General features: G+C 43.7%; 1 protein-coding gene across 3 annotated transcripts in view; it reads right to left on the bottom strand.

Annotated features, from left to right (window-relative positions):
• Positions 1–16,564, bottom strand: part of LOC121855397 (growth arrest-specific protein 1-like) — a 55,765-nt gene that overhangs the window by 18,316 nt on the left and 20,885 nt on the right. For 2 of the 3 annotated variants that reach the window (XM_042350298.1, XM_042350297.1), the window contains exons 2-4: positions 15,204–15,573; positions 14,131–14,327; positions 12,979–13,306 (exon numbers count right to left, since the gene is read on the bottom strand). In XM_042350298.1, coding sequence (XP_042206232.1) covers positions 12,979–13,306; positions 14,131–14,327; positions 15,204–15,566 — 888 coding nt within the window. In that variant the 5' untranslated portion in view covers positions 15,567–15,573. Of the gene's footprint in view, positions 1–221; positions 234–12,978; positions 13,307–14,130; positions 14,328–15,203; positions 15,574–16,564 lie in introns of those variants that run through there. The other variant, XM_042350299.1, reaches the window with a different exon arrangement.

Here is a 16,564-nt window from a genome sequence, read left to right as displayed (position 1 = left end):
AGCTGACACTTCCCAGCACCACACTGTCAGCCCCTCCTCGTCTTCCTTCTCCCCACCCCTCCCCCAGGCGAGTGCCACTGCCAGGGGGAGGGGTGGGGGTGACATCACCTCCACGAGTGAGCAGGACGGAATTAGTCTCCCAGTGATGAAGTGGGGTAATTATCACTCATCCCCTCCCAACTTTCACCACCCTTCCCCTCCTTACTTCCTTCACCCCATCCCCTCTCCCCTTCCTTAACAACTTCATCCCTTTCCCTCTTCCCTTCCTTAAGTTCTTCATTCACCCCTCTCCTCCCTTACTGTCATCACACCCTCCCCCCACCTAAGTGATGCTCCGTAAATGTATCCAGTTCAGGTAAAACTTCAACCGCAATTTAGTTTTTTTTTTTTTGAGGGGCGCCATATTTTGTGTTTCTGTTGCAGTCGAACACTTTAGATACATTTACACATCTTTATTCACGAGTAAAATATATCGTACAGACTTGGGTGAATCCAAACCCGTAGTACAGCTGCTGCAACATCCGCCAGGTCCATTTTAATTATCAGGTGGATACTTGGCTTATATACCACAGCGTGATGACTGAAGGAGTGATGAGCTCTACACCCCATAAAGGTTTGTGGTACTTATTTTTACTACTCGGGTGATGCACACTTTGTCGGGGAAGAAAAACAGCCAATGCTCCTCCTCCTCTCTCCCCTCCCAGGCTATACACCACACACCACTCAGTACTTGCTGGCATCTCAGGGTCCCGTATTTTCCCCCCACAAGGCACAATGACCACAGCTCCTCGACATCCTCCCACTTTCAATTTTTCAACAAGCTCCTCACTCGAACAAACACTCGGGCTATGTGCATCACCCCGGGGTAAAATATTTCACACTCCATAAGTCCCGCTCCAAAAATGTCCTTTGATGATGGTGCGGAGAAGCAAGACACACAAAAAGAAGCGGGTAATGTCGTGGTGCTAATGGAGGCTACATTTTTACATTTACTTCTTAAGATTCATATCATTCTTTGGTTGTCTGCGGGCAAAACTTTGGCTACGTCGGGTCTTTTTTCTACCAAGAGCCGACAACAGGATGATGGATTTCACAGCGCCTCACTAAACCCGAAGAGTAATCTCTCGGGCTTTAGTTTTAGCGAGAGCAACTTAAACCGTTTTTATTACCTTATTATGATCAAAGTTATGTGTACATGTTCTAAAAATTAGTGGTAGGTGAACTGGTCAACCGGTGAGGTTAATCATCACTGGAGGCCCCACGTGGTAATTACCTCTGAGGACTTACGAGAGGAGTTTCCAGTTATAATTTTAAGTGAGTCGAGATACTGGTTGTTGAGACAATGGTCGGGAACATAATGTAACTACGGAACGAACAACGTTAATTACTCCTGGCCGGCCACAGACGGGACCTAATAACATGGAGTGTTTTTTTAATCCGTAAACTCATCTGGGCGTCAATCAGGAAGGACGCCATTTTCAACACATTTCATGAACGTGAAATTGGATGAATTACTTTGCTCTTCCTACTAAAGGTGGCCTTAATATGTTCTAAAGGATAATTTTTGTTCCATCTACCATTTTTATGGCTATACTAACATGCAAACAACATACAGTGAACCAGCGACAGTACTAAGGCGTTATAGATTATAGAAGAACTATAATTTAGAATGTCTCTGATGACGTATTGGCGGGGTCGTTCGCTGTAAGAAGCCAGCGATGTTCTTGAAGCAAAAACACACCACTGAGGCAGCACCACAACAAATACGGTGATTAGTTACAGTCATCGTTTATCTGGACATCTCTCCCCCCCCCCCATTGCATTGTTGTTACTACAGATTTTAACTGCTAATAAATTACACAGTATGACCCAACCTGCAGTGTAATTTATGAATGGTACCATTTATCTCCGGTTTGGGTTGTTGAGAAATTTAATCTTAAATGTTGTGGACTTAATATGTGGGACAGTGAGCAGGGCACATAATTCATGATAAAACCGTGAGGTAGTAACTCATGCTGGCCGGTACCGAGATGTTTACGACACCAATATATTACCGCAGTACTGGTGAGGGCAGGAGGCCGGGGTCAACCTGCCACCAGTCGCCCACGTCTGCCAACCAACACTAACAACAAAACCACAACACCGTGACTGAATACTTGACTCAATGCTGTAAAAAAAAAAAAAAATGCCCCAAAAGTCATCCCAGAAATTCAATTAAAAACACGAAAGAAAAAAGATTGGTATGTGAGGAGGAGGTCTGCTGGTGGTGGGCTGGGCGTTGGCAACACTGGTGTAAGTTGGCAACAGGTGGCAGCCGTAACTCCACCATCCGAGAACTTTATTATGTGGCTGATCCTCAGTTTCACTTACCCGATTATCTCATTATCCGGACAATGTGGTCCTGGGTATTTGGTCAACCTCATCTACCTACCCACCCCCCTACCATACCAACACAACACTCAATATTACAATCTAGTTTAATTACTGGATTTAATTTCCCTACTAACCTTTCTCACCATAAACAAATACTCTCAGAATAATAAATTTTAAGCGGTCAAAAGTTGAGCTTAAGAACTAAAATAACAAACACGTTCAAAATATCAAGTTCCATATACAAAGAAATTAAGTTGAGGGAAAAAACCTGACGTATATGAGTTATGTCTTTATTTTCTTAAGAACGTGATAATGATGATGGAAGTAGCGGTGGTGGAGAGTTAACGGCGGTGGTTCAGCGTTGCGGCGTTAACAGAAACCTTAGTGGTGGTAACAGAGGTCAGAGTTAACGGTGGAGCCCAGTATTAACAGATAACAGAAGCCTTTAGAGCTGTCAGCAACGGGCGGGGCAGCTCCTCCTTGTTTGTTATTTCACGGACTAAGTGAACACACCCGCCACATTCTTGACACACACACACACACACACACACACACACACACACACACACACACACACACACACACACACACACATTCTGTACCAAGTTTTAACAAAGATTTAATCATGTCATAAACTTGTTGTTAACTCCCATGGTTTCAATAATATCAAGTCATTACACCATGAAATTACGTTCTAATTGTGCTCACTGTACCGTCATTAAGAAAGACTCAATTAATGATCAACTAATTACTATAAATCCACATCAATCTGTAAATCCCCTTTATATTGTATTGGATTTTTATAGAATTAAATCCCAAGGTGAAATGTTTACTTCTTGTGGATAATTTTACCTGCTGTTGCGATGGATATTTCCTGTCACTTTTTACACATATCTTTTATCTCTCTCCTCTAGTGATTCTCTTTTTTCCTTGTTTCTGTCTCTTGGTGTAAAAGGAGGAAACACAGAGAAGTGGAAGAGATACATAGATAAAAAAGTACGTGGAGTGGTTATTGTTATTCTATTTTTGTTGTTATTATTACTTATCAAACTTACACAGAGAAACGAAACAACACGTGCTTGGTCTGTCTGTCTCTCTCTACACACACACACACACACACACACACACGTGCATTGGAATTAACAGTACATTCTTGATCCATACGCACGAAAAAACACAAACACCAACCTCTTGTTCCCCACACCACACCTGCACGCACACACACACACACACGCAGTACTCGGTGGGGGTGTCAAGTAGCCTGGGTGTTTGTTCAAGTAAATGGTGTTGCGGTTAGATCAGGGGCCCTTCATTTATATTCTCTCTGTTGCAGCTGTAGTGATGATCCCCACTACCTCGCTGGGGGGAGAGGAGGGGGAAGAGGGGAGAAGGGGGAGGAGAGTTAAGGGAAAGGGGGAGGCAGATTGAGGGGGAGGAGGGAGGTGTTGGGGATTGAAACACCAAACTTAATAGTTCACTCCCAGCACAATGGCCCCATAGTGTTGGAGGAAGAGGGAGAAGATTTGAAGGAAGGAGGTGAAGGAAGAAGATAATTAGGGTGGAGCACGAAAGAGGGAGTGGTGAAGGAAGGAAGGAAGGAAGGAAAAAGAAAAAAGGAGGAAAGGAAGTAGGAGGAAAGAATGAGAGAGGAAGAAAGGAGAAGGGAAGGAGGGAAGGCAAAGGAAGGGAAGCAGGAGGAAGAGGATGAAGAAAAGGAAGAGGGTGAAAGAGGAAGGAGGAGAAGGAGGCGTTTGAGGATGAAACATGATTCTTCCTCACCATATTGTTGTTCTCAGCTCACCAGAAATTCAATCACTGACTGCGACTGGAGGCTCAGATTACAGTCGCGCCTGTCCCTGCATCCTTAACTGCCTTGTTTTGTGCCACGTCAAACATATACTCTGCCTGTGTTTTCGTTATGTCATTCACTGTATTTGTCATGTCACTCACTGTATTTGTCATGTCACTCACTGTATTGTCATGTCACTCACTATATTTGTCATGTCACTCACTGCATTTGTCATGTTACTCACTGTATATGTCATGTCACTCATTGTATATGTCATTCAATGTATCTGTTATGTCACTCACTGTATTTGTCATGTCATTCACTGTGCCATGTTACTGTATTTGTCACGTCAGTCACTATGTCACTCGCTGTTATTGTCCTGCCACTCACCGTAATTGTCACGTCAAACACTGTATCTTCCACGTTACAATGTTCGTGTTTGTCATGTCACACACCGGGGGTCAAAGGTCAACTGAGTAATGACCCGACAACTCTCCGTGACCTCGTCTCTTATAGCGTCCAATCATCTGTCACTGTCTAATGCTCTTGGTCTCAGCTAAATTGGCAAACTATTTTTCACCATAGACCAATTATTTTCGTCTTAATTAAATTATCTAATTATTTTTCGCAATAAATTGAGAGAGAGAGAGAGAGAGAGAGAGAGAGTGTGTGTGTGTGTGTGTGTGTGTGGTTGTAACATCTGACGACACTATTACTAACTTGTTACACACACACACACACACACACACACACACACACACACACCTGGCTCGGGTCCTCTTCACCTGCAGGCGGGGAGGCATTTAACTGCCTTCATTAGACAAAAGAGATGGTGGCTAAAACAGGAGTCCAGATTATTCTCTCCTCACCCAGCGGCTAGCGTTATGGGGAAACATGTACGAGGCCTTGGGGATTCGAGGAGGAGGAGGAAGAGGAGGGAGAAGAGGTGGAGGAGGAAGAAGAAGAGGAGGAGGAGGAGGAGGAGGAGGAAGAAGAGGAGGAGGGGAGGAAAAAGAGGAGGTATGGTCGCCTATTGGGTCAAGTCAGGCAGCACATATAAGGATTCGTCTTGTTGGTTAAAGTTGTCAAAAATAATCTCCATCGATGAGATAATCCCCGATGGAGGTGGAGTGACGGGAGTGGAGGGTGAGTGACGGAGGAGGAGGGAGTGACGGGAGAAGGGTGAGGGGGAGGAGGGTGAGGAGGTGAGTGACGGGAGGAGGAGGAGGGTGAATGACGGGGGGAGGAGGAGGAGGGTGAATGACGGGGAGGAGGAGGGTGATGGCATGAGGGAGGAGGAGGAGGATGAATGACGGGAGGAGGAGAGTGACGGGGGAAGAAGGGAGGGAGGCCACGTATATCACCACCATACGTCTTGTTCAGGTCGTCCCGAGGGAGACAGTCATGTATATATATCACCACCATACGTCTTGTTCAGGTCGTCCCGAGGGAGACAGTCATGTATATTGCTGTTGACGCAGTAAACACTCCTAAGAGACGTGAAAGATGATCCAGCAATTGCCAGGACACCAAAGGAGCTAAATATTTACCTGACTTTGAGTGTGTTTCTCCCGAGTCCCTGGCCCTGTCTTCCCCCAAGGGCTCCGTAATGCACCCCCTGATCCATCATACCTAACCTGACCTGACCTGACCTAACCTGACCTGACCTAACCTAACCTGACCTCAACTAACCTAACCTAACATTAACCTAACCTGACCTCACCTAACCTGTGGAAACGAACCGAGGGAAATTTATTGACCGAGTTACGTACGATAATAAATCCCGTTGTGTGTGACTGCTATAACCTTTACGTCAACTACCTAAACTAACCCTAGATTCGACCAAAGTTAAGGAGAAGAACCGCCACCAACTCACTCACTCACTGACGGATTTCGATGCTTAGGTGATGGCAACGTTGTGCAAGTGACTGGATCTTATTTTACAACTGTATTGATACATCAAGGTTATATTATTTCAATTTTGTAGTGTTGCATTCTACCTATTGTGGTTCATGTGAATATAACGTCACAACACCAATTTTTATGCAGGCGACGTCACAACACCAATTTTTATGCAGGCGACGTCACAACACCAATTTTTATGCAGGTGACGTCACAACACCAATTTTTATGCAGATGACGTTATAATACAATTCACAATGGGGAAGATGCCGTCAGAGTGACTTGCACCACTGTCAGACAGACGAAACATCTTATGGGACGTTAAATGACTCACTCACACCCTCATTCATCCTCCCCAGGGTGAAAAAACTTAAACCCTTAAACTTATTATTATTATTATCCCCCTCAACGCCTTCATCCATAAAACGCAGAGTATACAGTAGTCGGGTCTATCTGTCTGTCTCTGTGTCCGTCTGTAAGTAAGTCGTCTCAGAGACTTTGCACTAACACTCGGAAATATTCAGTGACTTTTAAAAACAAAAAATGAGTGATGGGGAGTTTGGGAGGGAGTGTGATGGAAGGGCGTGATGGGAGGGGCGTGATGGGAGGCGGATGGGAGGCGGTGGGGGGAGGACAGGACAATCAAAACAAACGTATGTATGTCTGGCCAGATAATTCACATGGCGCCTTAAGATGGATGTCTACTCCTCTCCCAGCCCCTCCCTCCCTTTCCCACATTCTCACACCCACCCCTTTCCCTCTTCCACACTCGCACGCATTCACCCACCTCTCTCTCTCTCTCTCTCTCTCTCCTTACCAAGAGATGTTTTGACCCTCTTACCCCAATATCCTCAGTGTCGTGTCCTTACCTCACCCTACAATCTATTTATATAATGAGTGCTGTGTTCTTAACTCACCCTACGTCTTGTATAACCCCATTTAACACAACCTGTACCATGTTTAGAATTTCATCCTCTTCCAATTTCCAGATTTATTTCATGCGAGACCCAACACACACACACACACATAAAAACACACACACACACACACACACACAGTTAGTCAAGCGAGTGACAGACGGACAGACAGCTTAACTAAGGTCATAGGACAGAGAGGTATAATAATTGTCCGACAACCCCTCCCCCAATACACAGAGCCATGCCAGGCGTCTCCTTCTTCACCAAGTTTTATGACACGTGACAGTTGAACCAAAATCAGCCATGACAGTCTACTATACATCACAGTTGACATTTGAACCTAAATTAGTTATGAAATTAAAACCTATTTCCTCTTTGAATATAACAGTGACAGTGAGTAATGTGGTGCTTACGACAAGACAACAGTAGTGTGTGTGTGTGTGTGTGTGTGTGTGTGTGTGTGTGTGTGTGTGTGTGTGTGTGTGTGTGTGTGTGTGTCATCTACCTTTTATGTTTTTTATGCCCATTTATCATTTAATCCATGTCTGTCTATCTCTCTCTTCTCTCGTCTCTTGTCTCCCTGTCTCTCACCCTTATCTGGCATCTCTTGCGGGTATTAAAGGGTACAAAAATACCCACATCTCCCTGCATTATCTTTAGCCACAATTATCACTACCGCGCGTTGTCTTCTTCACAATCATCATCATCATCACCTCGTTTGTCTTGCCACACATCATCATTATCATTATTGTCTTAGCGTCTTCCTTCAATCTCACCTAACCTCTTTCGTATTTCTCAACACAAAGTTTACTCAAGTCCTTCTATAAACACGTCTCTCTCTCTCTCTCTCTCTCTCTCTCTCTCTCTCTCTCTCTCTCTCTCTCGGCAAAAAGTCTAAATTACCGACGATCGCCTGTGGGTTTTTACCTCCAACGTCAGAGGTTCTACAAAAATTTTACCAATAGTTGTGGTTCTGCAGTGTATCTGGGGTATTCGTAGTACAACCACCACCACAATTCACCAACCACCTACAAACCACCACAATTCACCAACCACCACCACACCACGATTCAAATACCTTCCCAAAATATTCTTCTCCTGTAGACTTACCTAACAGAAGTGGGTTTCCTCGACACCTGTTTCTCCCCTGGTAATAATTCCTCTTGTTTACCACTACGCAATAATCGTACACAGCCAACACCCTCATCTACCGGCAGCTGGCAGTTATCGTACAATCGAGTCTTTCTGTTTATTAACTATATAACACCATGATGACTGAACAGTGTATCCAGACAATAATTTTCGTGGGTCAGAGGTCATCATAGGTCATCGGAAGTACCCCGAAGAAAACGTGTGATGGTTCGGTAAAGGTCACACATAGTGGTGGACGCCCTTCTCACCTAAGATCCAAGTGGGAATCGAACACAAAACGTGGTGGCGAGAACCTCCTTACAACGAGTGATGATTTCCCAGAGTATGAGAAAGGGAGGAAGAGGGATAGGGAGAGAGGACAACCGAGAGGGAGAAAATAAGAAAGGAAGGACGAAAGAAAAATAGGATGACTGAGGGTAGAGATGGAAGAAAGAAGGAAGGAAGGAAGAAGCAAAGTAGGGAGGGAAAAAAAGAGAAGGGAGAGAGGGGGGAGGGAAGAGGGCACCAGCTGGTCGCTACGGGCCAGCACGGGTGTTGGCAGACAGAAATACTCTCCCAAGTGCTCGTGGTATTTCTGTTACGCCAACTTTTTGTTCCCCTCAACCAAGTATACCGCTCCTTCCCCTCTTATCCGGGGGTGTGGTGGAGTATCCGGGGGTGTGGTGGAGTATCCGGGGGTGGTGGTGGAGTATCCGTGGGTGTGGTGAAGCATATGGAGGAATGCTTTATCTAATATAACTACTGTATGTTCTCTAATATAACCAGCTATTGTGAGTTCTTTAATATAACCAGTAACTATATATTCACTGACATAACCCTATGCTTTGTTCTCTTATATAACCGGTTCCTATACCTAATATAACCCCCTGTTAAAAGTTCTCTAGCATAATAATTTGACCTGTTGTATCATCCTGTCACTGTCGCGCACACAAGAAAATTCTCTTCAATCTCAACAAAACTCAACCCGAGACGCTTCACCGTGACAGAGAAAGATACATCTGAACTACGCAGAGGAAATACTCATTTGTCTATGTATTTTAAAGTAACACTGGGTGTATATCTTTACTAAAACAATGAAATCTTTCCACATAAACATGGCGAGTAAACTGTGATGCTCGTTTGTCACCCTAAACTCTTTTCGTCAACTCCGATGCTCTTTTGTCAGCATAGTCTTTTTTCGTCAACTGTGACTCCCTTTTGTCACCATAAACTCATCGACAACTGTTATGTTCTTTTGACACCATCAAACTCTTCGTAAATATCGTAAAACTTAACCACCAGAGTTTGCCGCACCTATGTTACTTTATGGACTTTAAAGAGGTAAATAGTCGTAAAGTTTTAAAAAGTTTGTGTCTTCACTTGAGTAAGACATTTATAATATATTTTTTACCCCCCTCTTTATGCGTTTCTCCATCGCCAGGAGAAACGCGTTGCTTATGAAACAACAAACTGTGCGATATGAATAATGAGCGAGCGGCCCCTCCCTCAGAAGACTGCACACCTCCGGACGTTTTATTTGCTTGTAAAACACTTTTCTCCTACACATCACAGGCTTCAGAACTATCGCTTGTTTACAATCCTCTCATGATCATCAATAAAGAACATATGACCTCATGAAACCAGTTAACTTAAAGCTGTATTTTAGTGTTGTAAATTTGAAACGTTTAATAAGTTGCTAAGAGAGAGCGATGCAATTATTTTACTCATTAATTAGACTGTCAGTGAATTTTGCCAGAATGTGCAACAATCTGGTCAGGGTGAGTTGGTTTACTGCTGCCTCCCACTACTGCAATATGTGTCTCGCACAACTCTGCTGACATTTAATTTTCAATGAACAATTTCCTCCCCCAAGAATATACTGAACACGTCTAAATTATTCACTCAATTGTTATATTTAACATACATTAAACTCTACTTACACCACAGATCTTGAGTAAAGTTATTATGACATTCAGAATGACTGGCAATAATTCTGGCAGCCAATTCTCAAAGGTTTGTACGATTAATATTCCTCATAACTGAAGACGTAAGAATGCACTTAACTGGCTGACTGAAGCCAAGACAAAAAAACAACAGCTACCAAAACTAACTCGGATATTAACATGAAATTTTACCTTAACTAGATACGTTCACTTAGCACCACTCACCAAGATAAAGTCACGGTAGAGAATCTTAGGATATGATTCTTTTATCTCACCTCGTATCTTATCTGGTGCTAATTGAACGCATCTAGTTAAGGTAAATTTTCAAGGTAATGTCGGTTTTTATGCTTCAGATTAAGTTATCCAGACAAGTGCATTCTCGTGTCTTCATTTACGAGAAACATTCACCGTAAGAACCTCTGAGGCTCTGGTGGGACTTGAGCAACACCACAGACACACAGCTACTGTTTACATTTCACAGTTGGCAGCACAGAGACAGGTTGACCAGTGTCCTCTGCCCCTGGCGTCTACTAACTGGGCCCCACAACCTACACTTAACTACTTCTTTTGGTTCTTGGTCTATTACTTGCCTTACCTGTCATGGTCTGGTAATTCCATGACGAGCGTGACTTAATTACAAATGGCCAATAAAAGGTGTGAGAACGAATTCAACTGATGGATTAAACACATGATTCTTTGTTCATCTGCAGATCAGGATGTATTCTTTTAACCTGTTTGTTTTTCTTATTTACAAATTATCAATATAAGAATAAACTTGAAGGTTTATTTCCAACACATAACTCGATTCCACAGGTTAATTTTTATCTTTATATCGTTAAATAATTTCTTGAGGGATGTACAGGTATTACGTTTTTTCTTATTGATGTGACTTTAACCTTTGACATCTACCAAATGGATACCTTTTTTACCTAACTTATAACCCACCTGTCACACACACACACACACACACACACACACACACACACACACACCTTGGTATATTGATCACAGGCAGTTTCCTATATCCATTAAAACTATTACCACCATCACAAACACCATCCCTCACCATCAACACCATCACCTACCTATCTTTTTCCCACCATACATACCTTCTTTACCCCCCCCCCCTCCACGGCAGTAACTCAGAGGGGTGAGGAAATACCATGTGTCACCTAGGTCGTTCTCGTTACGGTTCGCGATATCCACTGCCGATATAAACAAACAAGGCTCACGTCTCGCCATCTTGTCGCCAATCTCCTCTTTTTCGCGAGTGTTTGTTATTTTGTTTTTGTTTTTCGCGAGAAGTTGTGCGGTTGTCGCGTTATTTTTTTGAGGGGCGTTGGATTCTTTGTTACCGATATCGCGATGTGGTGTTTTGAGATAGATAGATAGATAGATAGATATAGTAGATAAACTAACAACCTTTTCCATATACAAAGAGAAAACACACACACACACACACACACACACACACACAGCGGGGTAAGACAGCTTCATCAGAGAGATGCAAAAACCTGAAGCAACATAAGTACCGCAGCCACTCAACACCGCCTGCTGGATATTCTAGTCCGGTCAGGGGAGAGGTTTTATAAGTAGGAGTGTGGATAATGTAGGATAATTCGTGTAGAGATAAGGATAATTCGGGCTGGACTGTTGATAATCGTTATTGGATTACGGATAACGCAAATCTCTCTCACACACACACACACCTTGTTGTCCTCGTCACCTGCAGTAATCACCAACTCGGCAAAATATCTCCCAGTGTTTACTTCAGAGGGAGGGGTCGTTTCTCCTCTTTATCTGCGTCATGAGCCACTCACCGAGCATTGTCTTACCACAACACACCACTCACTCAGCATATTTACTCACTCCCACTCAACACCTCCCCACTCCCACTCAACACCTCCTCACTCCCACTCAACACCTCCTCACTCCCATGTTATAACTTCACCAAACATTCAAACTACCTCACAAGACCCCCACTACTTAACATGATCAGCGTCGCTTCGTTACATCTTACTGAATGAACAATCGTATAAGTCATTGAGAATCTGCCCCCCACCCACCCCCCTCCACGGTTACACACTCCAATCACAAGCCATGATCCCCCTCCTTCCCCTCCCCCCCAAAAAGACCCATTGAATGACAGCTATGCTCAATGGCTGGTGACAGGAAAGGCGTGCTGACTGTGTCATTGAAAAGAAACATCTAATGCTTGTTGAGTGGGATTTAATAGGAGGAATGCTTGCTGAGTGGGTGGGATATAGTAGAAGACTTGCTTACTGAGTGGGTGGGATTCTGTATCTAGTGTTGGAGAGTTGAAACAAGTTGGGTTAGTGTTATGTAAGAGAGAGAGAGAGAGAGAGAGAGAGAGAGAGAGAGAGAGAGAATGGTTGGCAGGTAAAGTGAGAAAATCTTGTTGATCAGGTCATCAGACATGAAATCCTGCGATGGCTATCTCAGCAAGCATTTCCTCAGCAATTACCCACCCACTTTGCAAGCATTTCCTCTTCAATAACTCGTACACTTAGCTTGCATTTCCTCGTCAATAACTCATCCACTCAGCTTGCATTTCCTCGTCAATAACTCATCCACTCAGCTTGCATTTCCTCGTCAATAACTCATCCACTCAGCTTGCATTTCCTGCTACGACGCTGCCTGAGGACATTTACCCTCCACGAAGCCTAACTAAGCCAGCATTGTGTCTGGGGCCAATGTAGTGACACTATTACTTCTCCGTCATGCTCTGAGTTGAGTAAATTTAGTGTTGCATCTGGTGCCGCCACCCAGGGCGAGCCGCATATAGCCTGGCAGGAAGCGTTGTGCAGCACGAACCATGAAGAACTAATGAGTCCATTAAAACCTTCACTGAGATAATAATCAATGCTTAATCTAAATCTACAAAAAGTAGGGATAATCTCACCTAATATATTGATCTTCTCCACCGAACAACAGCCGAGATAAGGGCGTACACCACCGTCGTCAACCACAGCACATTTTGGTCGGTACGGAGCCCCGGCGCAGAGTTCAACCTGGCCTTGGAGGCGGCGGTTGTATCCACCTCGTTAGTCTCCTCCTCCTCCTTTTCAAGCTGCTCTTCGTCAAACTGGTGGAAGCAGAGGCGTGCCATGTTCAGCTTAATGCCAGCACAGTCGAAGGCCTCCGTCCCGTCACACACACACGTCTCCAGCTTGGCCGCCGCCTTCTGACGCTGCAGGATTGAGATGCTGTTATTGCACCTGTGGCTGCACCTGTCGGGGAGGGAGAGAGAGAGTTTTAGGTTGAGTTCTTACGTTTATCAAGTAGTTAAAACACCATTACATCTGTATCTCCAACAACGAAGGGGTGAGAAGTAGGTGACCCTGAGAACCTCCATGACACACAGCCCAAAGATGTGTGGCCCTGAGAACCCCCATGACACACAGCCCAAAGATATGTGGCCCTGAGAACCTTTATGAAGAAGAAAAAGAAAAACCAAGCTGTGTGGCCCTGAGAACTTTCACGAGACTCAAACCTGAAAACGAGAACAATGACGTGTGGCCACCCTGCAGACTTTCAAAGACAAAAAACCCAAAGAACGAGACCCCGAGGTGTGTGGCCCTGAGAACTTTCACGACACACATCGCCAAATCTCGAGCCCAAGGTGTGTGTGTGTGGTCTAGAATATATTTATGTGACAACCCCAGGAAACAAGCTCGATATCTGTGATTCTGAGAAGCTTCGTGTGACAAAACACAGAGATAGGAGATCCAAGTGAATTACCAAAAGATGTATTACTCAAGGGAACACCATATTTCTATACACACCATCCAAAACGACAGAGAGTAATATACAGCTGACAAAATCGTTCATCATTTCGGGCCAAGAACCTAACCTAACCTACAATTTATCTGGTATAATGTTAACGAAATTTAAGAGTGGTTACTGGCAGTACTTCAAGGGGGTTGCTTTTCTCTTAGAGTTATTTTGATACAGTTTAAGAGTAAATTCACTGGACTAATGGGGTAATGTCACCTAATTTCTACTTAATAGGAAATCTCTAAAAGGGTTCTCTCTCTCTCTCTTTCTGACTTACCCCTTGCCGGCAAACATCTTGCGGCAAAATCGGTCGTAGTAGCCGATGGCGGTGGAACAGAGGGTGTCAGCTGAGCAGATCCAGTGAGCGACACTACAGGACACCACCGACGAGTCTGCATTGGCCACCACCACCTCCTCCCGGCACACCTCCACCCGCGCCTTCGTCTCCCGGCAGTAGTCGTCGCTACATACACACTGTAGAAAAGAAAGAAATTGTATACAAAAGTTAGATATAAATCGAGAAAAAATACACAAACAATATTATTCTCAATGTTATACACTTTCAATAACGTCTCACAACAAGTTTTACATAAGAGAAAAGTATAACATGGTGTGAGAGAGGTGTGTGGGGGACAATGGTGCAGTGGTAACATGATCTAGTCTCGGGCCAGAGTTCTCCCAGGTATGTATACAATGTCCCCCCCCCCCCTCCTCTCACCTGACTGGAGATGTGGGAATCAATGTGGATTATATACTAAAGCTAAGGTACAAGGGTGGCCAGTCAACACTGACGTCGAAATATCACCAAGACTGTGAGAAATAAATAAAGGTTTGAGAGTCCCGAGTGAAGGCTGGACCACTGCTGCCTCGCCCATCTTTATCTCCAGTAATCTCTGCCCCAAGTCGTCGTATCAGAGAAACTATTTGTTTTATTGTTTTTTTTTTACGTGGACAAGTAATTATGTAGTGTTAAACATCTATAAATACACCACTGGCGTCACCAATGACTATGATAAATAATTTTTGGAGACCTTGTTAAGCGAGGCAAGTACCTTAGCAGAACACATATGTTACAGTAGTAAATACGGTGTGTGTCGTAATGTCAAGTAAATACGAGGGAGTCTTCACACTCAAGTCTATAAACATTAAGCTTAACACAAGGTGTTCTAAAAAGATTTAACTTGAAAAATTTGACATAAATCAATTACATGTTAAGAAAAATTTATCCTGTTTTATGAGGGCACGTAGTGTAGTGTATGCCCGAGCGAGTACTGTACAGTAATGCTGTAATAATAAAAAGGTGGTGTTTTGAGGTGAGTTTTACACGTGGGTATGGGTGTAGTGACTCACGTCCATTAGTATGTGACCCTCCTCGGTGGAGGTGAGGGCGATGAGGGAGTTCTTGCAGTACTCGTCACAATAGTCGATGCGGCCACTCATCAGATCAGCGCACCCCAGCATGTAGTTTTGCAGCGCCATGCCGCATCCGCCCCGTAGAGCGCACTTAATGCGTGCTTCCTCGCACAATATGCGCGGCGCAACAGATGGTTTCCACGTAGTGGTGGAGGGTGAGGAGGCCGTGGTGGAGGACGAGCTGCCGTTGGTGTTGTTGAGGGAGGAGTCGAGGTAGTCCCACTTGTGGTGCTCCTGTCCACCCACACTAACCACCACTACCACACCCACCACCACCACCGCCCGCGCCATCACCCACATGCCACTCCTGCAGAAAACACAAATACAGTATTAATACTACTGTACTATCAACACCTTTTAAATAACATATAATATTCCTCAGCACACGTTAAGGAAGTCACCAGAATAAACATTTGTTATATTTGCTTTACAATCTTATTAATAATTCACTAAACACATCATGCATACAGTGTGAGTCGTAAGAATATAAATAGAGTAATAACGTACTACACATTTTTAGTTAATGTTCACATGTGGTCAGTTCCTTGAGAATAAATCTTACGTCTCACAGAACAAAATTGAAGTCAGAATCTTAAATAATTTGTGTTAGAGCCGGGTAACTCTCAGCCTGTGTACATAACAACCATTTATAGCAACAAACCTAACCTAACCCAACTAAGCTGAAGATGTGAGGTTGTCTAATTTGTATTCCCTGCTCCGTGGTGTATCTCACTATGACAACCAGGCATAGTGCGTGCCAGGGCTGGTGTGTAGCCACTTCCATCATTATTCTCTGTAGGCAACACAGGATGAAACACTGTATGTGAAGCTGGTGAGAAGTGTTGCTTGATGTAACATACGATTTTTTGTTTTCATCTTAATATTACTTCTGTTGTGTTTCATTTTTTGGTGATTCGTCTCCCTCTGTTTAGGTATATTCTGTTTTATAATGAACTTTAAAATTTGAAATATAAATTCATTATACTATATACTGCCCTGATATATGTACTATAATATTTACTATTTTAGCGAATTACAACGAGACTTTAAGTCCACCAGCCACATATCATAATCAAAATGTTAATTAATATAATCTTGATAAGTCCAATTATTTCATCTACTTGTCGTTTAGCTACAACAGCCACCTGGAGGCCTCACAACAACACAAAACTCAACCCCGCCCAAAATTTCCAGCCATCAACAAATATTATCAGTCCAAATTATGTCTTCTGGTTTTTGCCTCAGTCGTATACTGGGGCGAGGGTGTAGCGTCTCGTAAATTTCTCATGTGAAAATCG

The sequence above is a fragment of the Homarus americanus genome, unplaced genomic scaffold (genome assembly GCF_018991925.1).
Source record: "Homarus americanus isolate GMGI-L3 unplaced genomic scaffold, GMGI_Hamer_2.0 scaffold41444, whole genome shotgun sequence".
Classification (NCBI taxonomy): Eukaryota; Metazoa; Arthropoda; class Malacostraca; order Decapoda; family Nephropidae; genus Homarus; species Homarus americanus.
The sequence above is the reverse complement of the archived record's forward strand: the minus strand, read 5'-3'. Positions and strand labels throughout refer to the sequence as shown.